Raw genomic sequence first — 9159 nt, forward strand, 5'->3', positions numbered from 1 at the left:
CTGATTCTCAGCTTCCCAGTTCTGACAACAGAACTCATCAGCGTGTTCAGTGAGTGACTAGAATGATAAATTCTGCAGGACCACCGTGCAAACTAGCATGTCAATTTATTGCTTTATGCGTGGTGGTGATGGTGGCAATGGACGGAGGGTATTGAAGATCACTTTGGCCAGCCGCTGTAACAGTTAAATCCAGAAAACAGAGGTTTACCACAGTTAACGTGACCTCTGCCCCACAGGTGTTCCTGCCCCTTCTTAGCAGTGATTCAGGAATCTAGGCTCATTCCATCTTGAGGCTCCTTTGGCCTCAGCAAGATGACCCGAGCAATTGTCTTCACGCCAGCCAGCCTGACAGGGAAAGAGCAGGAAAGTTGTACGTGGGAGGAGCTTATCCTAGAGCTGCTGTAACAAATTACTACAACCTGGGCAGCTTAAAAGAAAAATGTGTTCTCTCACAGTTCTGGAGACCTGAAATCCAAAATCAGGGTGTCAGCAGAGTTGATTCCTTCCGGAAGCTCTGCAGAAAAATCTTTTCCATGCCCCTCTCCTAGTTTTGGGGGGTGTCTACCAATCCTTAGCATTCCTTGACTTACAGAGGCATCACTTCAATCTCTGCCTGTGTTTACACGCCCTTCTCCCCTGTGTGTCTGTCTGTCTTCTCCTGTGCTGTCTTACAAGGGTACTTGTCATTAGATTTAGGACTCGCTCTAATCCAGGAGGATCTCATCTCAAGATCCTTGCCTTAATTACATCTGTAAAGATGTTTCTTCCAAATAAGGTCACTGTGACATAAGAACTATATATTTGGTCTCTGCCCCCAGTTCCTGACACAGAGCTCCTAAATCTCTAGGAATTTCCTGGGTGACAGGAGCATCGTTTGTTCTAATGAGGTGACTCTTGTTGGGCAACTGGATGATTCCGAATGGGGGCTGGTCACCAGAAAGTCCAAGTCATGATTAGAAGCTTGGAGTTTTCAGTCCCATCCCCATTCCTCTGGGCAGGGGAGAGGGACTGGAGATGAGGTGATAATGCATCATGCCTACATGATGTAGTCTCCATAAAAGATCTTCTGGGTTGGTGAGCAGATCCATGTGCTGGGAGGGTGTTGCACTCCAACTCCATGGGGGCAAAAGCTCCTGCACTTGGGACCGTCCAGACCTCAACCTATGTACCACTTCATCTGGCTGTTCACCTGTATCCTTTATTATATCCTTTACAGTAAACCAGTAGATATAAGTAAGTTCTGTGAGCAGTTCTAACAAATTCTCAAACCTGAGGAGGGGGGTCACGGAAACTCCCAATTTATAGCTGATTGGTCAGAAGTACAGGTGACAACCTGGGACTTGCAATTGGTATCTGAAGTGGGGGACAGTCTTGGGGGACTGAGCCCTTAAGCTGTGGCGTCTGTGCTCATTCCAGGTAGTTAGTATTAGAATTGAGTTAACTTAGAGGACACCCAGTTGGTGTCCACTGAGAACTGGAGAATTTGTTGGTTTGGGAACCACCATCCCACACATATTTGGTATCAAAAGTATTCTGTGGGCATAGAAAAAGTTTTCTTTTAATTACATTCTGAGGTTCTGGGTGGACATGAATTCTGGGGGACACTGCATTCCACTACAGGGACATACCTGGGTATGGTGCCCTTCTCGTGCCCACTTTCCAGAAAGTAGTCACATGGCCTAATTACGCTGGAAAATGTCATCTGGTTGTGCCCAGGATGACTAGAAAACTGGTTTGGGGAAGAGCTACCAGTTTCTGCCACATGGGGGAGGGTCCTTGTCCAGGACCAGGAAGCTCAGGCTTCCAGGGGGAGGAATGACTCTCCCTTCGGCAGAACCAGATATATACTTACTAATCCTTCCAGGTCCCACCGCACCTGCCATGGCCTTGCAAGCCCAGCGTCTGCTCCCAGAACTTGCCAGGCTCTGGGAAGAATCTGGGCTGCAGAGATGGTCCCTGGGGGCTCTTAAGAAGTGCTGCCCCCTGGGGTTCCAGGAGGGAGGAAGGGTGAATGGTGTAGTGGGGTGGAGCAGAGAGAGGTGAGTGCCCTGGGAGACTTTGAGAGAGAAATACCCCTCACCCCTGCCCCTACCCTGTCTCCCTGCAACTGACCCATTGATGCCTTAGGATTTCAGTGCCTTTGGGGAGAAGATGCCTCTGCTTCGTTATCGTGTCTCCAAAACTATGCAGAACCAGCTCTTTATCCTCTTTCTCCTTTGCCAGGATTTTTTAAAGAAATGTTGTTCTTGGCTCACTTGGTTTTCAGTTCCCTAAACAGCACTTCTGAGCTGTCAAGCTTTTTAAAAGTGTTCTTAAGCTGAGACTAAACCCTACTTTTCTGGAAAAGCTACCTTGACTTCAGAGGAGATATTCTTTTCTCCCCATTCCTTTTTTTCTACTGCCTTCTTAACAATCCTTGTTCTCAAAGACGTTTGTGTTTTATTTTTTGCTTTCTGTCAAGACAAACTTCCCCCTGCCCACCCCTGCCCCCTGCCAAAAAAACCTTTCCTAGAACATAGGTGTTTCAAACCCATGCCAATGTTTTGTAGTTAGTATACACGGGTTAAACTACACAGAAATCCCCCCAAGAGCCAGAGGTAAGCAACAACTTTACTTATTTGATTGGATGCCCTCCAAGTTTAGGAACATTCCCATTTTTATTACCCAACAGATAAGACAGAGCCCTGAATGGCTGTGGCTGTGATTAGATAACTTCTGATGTTTTCATTTCCCTTGCTGATCTGCTGCTTCTAGGTTAAATTCATTTTGTTGCCTGTCCATTTTTAAAGAAAGACTGACAGAGTCACTCTAACAGATCAGGGGTCTGAGCTCAGAGTAGGTCAAAGGTAGTCACATGTAGGGAGATGGATAAAAATAGAAGGAGGGTTGGCAAGTACAGCCAGGACACCTGTGTTCATCACACATACTGATAAAGGCCAGAATCTCCTCATTTATCTCTGGTGGGAAGTTCTGATGGTTTCACAGGATCAAACTCAAACCACATCAAAACCAGGTGATTTCCTCTGAGCATTCCATAAAAGGAAGCATCTGTCCATGGTAGGAGTGGCTGTTGAATCCTGGGCAGTTTTCAATGGTCTGATGAGAAGAGCTTGCCTAGAATGGAACCAAATGTCTGCTCACTCACGTGTTACTGTGTGAAAACACTCAGACATCAAACCTATACCGTTCCTGTGCGTGCTCAGTCTCATGTTTATTCTTCCAGACACAATCCCAGCATTATTTATTGGAAGCAGGAGCTGATGGGGTCCAGTGAGCTTCCCAGCAGGAGACAAGCGCTTTCCTAGAGCTTCTAAATATTTCTTTAAAATAGTTGCTCTGAGGTTTGTGAGTTGTTTTTTCATTGTACTTAAAAGACTTCCTGTTTCTCTCCAGGTCTCTGGTAGCAACATGGTATTTTGCTTGAACCCTTGGTTTGTCTTAAGGAGATCCTGCTTTTACAGGTTTGGATTAAAAAGTGTCTTGTATCATAGGGTTTCTTGATACGCATGTGGACTTCTGACTTTAAAATACCACATTCCAGTTAGTAGGAAGCAGAGATATTATGTTTCCAGAGAAGTTTTATGTAGTATTCCAGGAAATAGAGGCTTTGATTCTTCCCATCATCAGATGATTGGAGTCCACCATAATGAGTGAAAACCTTCAGATTACACTGACTATAAGGAATAATTGCAGAGAAAAAAATAGGTTAATGGTGGAATATTTATTCTCATCTGCATCTGAATCTTTTGGAATCAAACTGAATGTATGGTTTGCACCATGCATTTCTCTGTCTTCTCTTCACAAGTTCCCTGAAAGAGAACACTCTGGGCCTCCATGGTCACCTTTATTCACATAAAGAAAGGATTTTTCCATTTGGAAGTAAACATGTTGGAGGTGAGTAGTTAATATTGTGTATATTCATTTCCACTGCAGGGGGCACAGGTTCAATCCCTGGTCTGAGAACTAACATGCCATATGTCATGGCAAAGAAAGAAAGAAAGAGAGAGAGAGAGAGAGAGGGAGGGAGGGAGGGAGGGAGGGAGGAAGGAAGGAAGGAAGGAAGGAAGGAAGAAAGAAAGGAAGAAAGAAACATAAATAGAGTGAGATGCCTAACAATGAGGGGCATCATAAACAGAAGTGACAGGAGTCACAGGTACTTGTTATTAATAATAAAGTATCAACACCTGCCAATGATTTGCAATACTTGCAGTGATATTAATAAATCAGAGCAGAGTCAAGGTTATCTTCATAATAACATCCTTGCATTCTCTAGAATTCTCTGGAGTTTTAAGCTGCTTTCCTTAGTAGGAGAGAAAGAGGTGGCTTTACTTCTAGCCTTCCCAGCACTATTTTTACCTTTTAAACACTATGTACACATACGTGAGGTGACATGATCTCTTAAGTGTGCCTCCTCAGGACAAAAAGGCAGAGAATGGTGGGTTTGTGTTGGAGCTTAGTAAATCCAGGAGGCCCTGAGATGTTTGATTTCTCCAAACACTGTCTCTCAGGTACCTCTTGAGTGTTCTTCTTGGAGTTTTCCAGGGATTGTCTGCATGTATCCAGACCTCTATCTGGCTGGGGCCCCGTGGGTGGGTCCTGGAGTGCTTTACGCCTTCTTCTTGTTCACAAAATGCATGTAGGCTCCCGCCACCACTAGCTTTTCACACAGTTCATGACAAAAAGGCCCTTCGCCTGTTGTCTTCCTCTCTTTTTTCCAGTGGATTGGCTTTCACTTTCAGGATAAAAATCTGTCTCAGAAGATACTGTGTCTCACTTGTTATAAAGAGCTGTTTATTCAAGACATTTCTTCTCTCTTAAATTACTGTCGTTGTCTCCTGGTTAGTCTCCCTGCCTCCAGGCCAAATCCCCTCATTCTTTATAGAAATAAAACATACCCATGAGATGTCTGGATATGCTGGTCACAGACTTCCTCATTCTCTTGGGTGTATAATGATACCATGGAGAAGTAAAGTCTTTGAAACCATGTAGACTTGGGTTTAAACCCAGCTCCATCCCCTGTGACCTTGTGATTTTCATCACCTTTGGGTATCAGGCTCTTCATTAATGAAAAGGAATAACAATCTCTACCTTGCAGAGTTTTCATGAAAATGAGATAACACAGTGCTTATAAAGCAGTCAGCACAGGTGTCTGACACACAGTAGGATTTTAACAGAGGTTACCCCTCCCTTCTTCCCTTTGTTGTCCAAAGTAAGAGCGTCTAAGGGTTGGGGAAATACTGTACAATTTTTCTTCACACGACCTTTCCTTTTGAAACACTTAGTACTAGCATTTTATCACTTTGTACTACCTTGTTGAAAACATCTGGAGATTCTGAAAATAGAATGTGAATCCTGCCTAAATTTATTTTCAACATAGTCCTGTGGAGCGGTAAGGATGAAAAGGGGGAAAACTCAGTGATGAGAAAAAAAAAAAACTTTACGAAAGAAAAAAAGAGAGGTTGTAAGTGAATTACTGTTAGCCTATTGTTTTTTCTCTTTTAGTTACTTTGGTTTGATTGCAGGCTTACAGTATAAGACATGGTGGCATTTTTTTTCCATCAACGTTGCTCTTAGCATCGGGTCCCTCAGAAGCAGACACAGAGCACGTAGCCCCTTTCCACTGTCCTTCCAGAGCTAACATCCCACCTTAAGTCCAATGGGATATGCCAGTTATTTGTTATAATGGAATTTTGCCAAAAATTATACAAAATAATGTTTCGCATTCAAAAGATCTTAAGAGAAAATAGAGCTGTTCTGTCATCTGTCAGCCAGTGAATGGACTCCGCTGGGCTGGATGCACCACGAACACTCCTTTCTTTCTCTACAACCCCTTTCATTTTAATCCCTCTCTCCCCACTCTCCACCCCCAAGCTTATGCATTTCTTTGGAGAGGTGTTTGCTGGGCTAACTTTCACTGAAATGGTGATGATGTTAGAAATCAGAAGAAATGAGCCTTCCCGGTTTAGCCCCACTCCCCAGGCTTAATCATTTTGTCGTTGTTGTTGCTAAGAAGTGTTGGGTGAACTATGGAAAACAATATGGAGGTTCCTCAAAAAACTAAAAATAGAGTTGCCACACGATCCAGCAATCCCACTCTTAGGCATTTACCCAGACAAAACTATAATTTGAAAAGATACATGTACCTCTATGTTCACAGCAGCACAATTCACAATAGCCAAGACATGGAAACAACCTAAATGTCCATTGACAGATGAATGGATAAAGAAGATGGGGTACATATGTACAATGGAATACTACTCAGCCATAAAAAAAGAATGAAATAATGCCATTTGCAGCAACATGGATGGACCTAGAGATTTTCATACTAAGTGAAGTAATTCAGAGAGAGAAAGACAAATACCATATGATAGCACGTATATGTGGAATCTAAAATACAATGCAAATCAATGTATCTATGGAAAAAAACAGACTCACAGACATAGAGAACAGACTTGTGGTTGCCAAGGTAGGGGGGAGGGGAGGAAAAGAATGGGAGTTTGGGATTAACAGAGACAAACTATTGTGTGCAGAATGGATAAACAACAAGATCCTACTTATAGCACAGGGAACTATATTCAATATTCCGTGACAAATCATAATGGAAAAGAATATGAAAAAGAATATATATATGTTAAAAAAAAGAAGTGTTGGGTGAGTCAACTTTTATTTAGATGATGATGATGTTGGCGGTCAGAAAAAATTTAGGAATTTCAAAGATAATGACAACTTGGTGACCTCTGCCTGCAGAGGTTTCTCTTCTCCACTTGCCGCTGACAATGACATAGCATTCAGGCATCTTCTCTGGCGTGGGCAGGAGTTTTTACATGAATGGAGCCTTACACAGAGCTTCTTCTGGCAGAAATTTTATTATAACCAATTCAACGCATCTCTTTGCAACTTGCCACTCATGAAAGTAACAATGGCTTTGAGGCTTCATCTCAGCCGAAGACCGAAGAGCCGCTGGTGGCCTTGGATCTCAGCTGCTCGGGGTTTTTAGAACTTCAACTATAAAAATGGGCAGGATTTTCCTTGATCATATCGGTGGTACCCATCTGTTTTCCTGTGCAAACTGCGATACAATCCCGACCAACCACTCAGAACTCATCTCCACTCAATTCACAGGCGCCACTGGCAGAGCATTTCTTTTTAACTACCTTTTAACAAGGTAGTTAACCTGCAGTACAGTGAAGTTCAAGACCGGGTCATGCTCACTGGCTGCCACATGGTTCGAGATGTGAGCTGCAAAAACTACAATAGCAAACTGGGATGGATCTATGAGTTTGCCACTGAAGACACCCAGCGTTATAAGGAAGGCCGTGTGTTCCTAGAAAGTGCTCTAGTTCGAGAAAGTGAGGGCTTTGGGGAGCATGCACCATCTGATAACTCTTGAAGAAAAAGAGATAAATCCATCTTTTTCCCAGGTCTTCTTCACTGAAAACAAAAGTCCACTTACATACATTGTCACCTTAGCATCAGTGTAAGATTCATGAACTGTGGAACAAGAGGTTGTGAGAATCTATAATGGAACCTTTCTTTCTTTCTTTCTTTCTTTCTTCCTTCCTTCCTTCCTTCCTTTCTTTCTTTCTCTCTTTTCCTTCCTTCCTTCCTCCCTTCCTTTCTTTCTTTTTTTAATTATCTATTTCCCATCCAACAGCAGTGTGTAGAGAGAATATTACGCAGATGCCGTTAATTTTTTTCTCCCCTATGTTTACATCTTGAGGCAGAACAGTCTATCTGCAGCTACATGGTGGGCTATGTGAGGAAAAAACCCTGGGCTATTAGAGTGAAAAAGTGTTTTATGTAAATTCTGAAAGGAAAATGTGTCAAGAGCATGGTTCTTAAATTAATTCGGGCTTCATTTTAAAACTTTTTTTTAACCCAGGTATTTCAGTTGATTTGCTAGCTTCAGAAAAGAGATCCAAATTTGTGACCAGTGCTAAAGGTTCAGTGTCAGTATGGTTTGTGCTGGCCATTGTGCCATATTCTTGTTGGAGATGAACTGTAGCATCAGAGCCCATTCTTTCTTGTCAGTCTTGATCCAAAGATGCCACCATTCCTAGTTATTTGTCACCACATAATTGGTGTTGATTGGAAACTTTTCCTGATATGGGGCAGAACTGCTTGGTTGTCTTTTCCATGTAAATTAAGCATAGTAACATAAACAAAGTAATAGTTGGATGTTAAAAAAAAAAACAACAACAATGGCTTTGATATACAGACCGCATCTTTGACATCTTTAGTTTTAAGGGAGTTTACCTAGGCCTCAGACATGGAATCCTCCTGCCCGGAGAGCACAGAAGACTTTTCTTAGTGAATTATGATAATCACCCTTGACCTTGCTGCCTGGTGACGTTGTGGATTAGAGCGGCTGGGCTTTCTGACCTGTACATCAATCTCAAATTCCATTTTGGACACAGAGAAGAGAGGGCATGGGGGAGAGGGAGACTGAAGACTACAGAAATGGCCTCGACCAAGTTAATAACTAGTTTTTAAAGCTAATGAATTTTTTTCTCTAACTCTGCTTATCAGCAGGGTGTGTAACGTAGTGCTTTCCTCCCCCTCAGGCCTTGTCTCTCTCAGGGCTGATCACGATTCTTACGAGATGTGTTCACTTTTTTTTTAAAAAAATATTTATTTATTTTATTTATTTTCTTGACCGCATCGGGTCTTAGTTGAGGCATGCGGGATCTTTCGTTGCAGCGCGAGGTCTCTTCATTGCGGTGTTTGGGCTTCTCTCTAGTTGTGGCACACGGGCTCCAGGGCGCGTGGACTCTATAGTTTGTGGCACACAGGCTCTCCTTGAGACGCGAGCTCAGTAGTTGTGGCGTGCGGACTTAGTTGCCCTGTGGCATGTGGGATCTTCGTTCCCTGACGAGGGATTGAACTCGCATCCCTTGCATTGGAAGGTGGATCCATTACCACTGGACCACCAGGGAAGTCCTGAAATGTGTTCACTTTAAATTTACCCATTCGCCTATCTTCTCTTCCAGGTAGCTATAGATTCCACGGCCTCGAACGGGGACTCCAGGAACAGCTGTTCCCTGACTACATCCACTCCTGCCAACCCAACGTGCACTTGAAGGCCTTGGCGGCTGTGGTGGAGATTTGCCAAGACTCTGACAGGTATGAGACTCCCCATCTCTGTGGGTTCCTGTGGCC

General features: G+C 43.3%; 1 protein-coding gene across 1 annotated transcript; it reads left to right on the forward strand.

Annotated features, from left to right (window-relative positions):
* Positions 1-7013: 7013 nt before the first annotated feature.
* LOC307176184 (protein yippee-like 5) lies at positions 7014-7483 on the forward strand (the record flags this gene model as incomplete). Its single annotated transcript, XM_079902051.1, is given in 2 exon segments — positions 7014-7145; positions 7151-7483. Coding segments are annotated over 2 exon segments (372 nt in total). The 3' UTR covers positions 7391-7483.
* Positions 7484-9159: the final 1676 nt, after the last annotated feature.

This window comes from Stenella coeruleoalba (assembly GCF_951394435.1).
Source record: "Stenella coeruleoalba genome assembly, chromosome: 17".
Taxonomy (NCBI): Eukaryota; Metazoa; Chordata; class Mammalia; order Artiodactyla; family Delphinidae; genus Stenella; species Stenella coeruleoalba.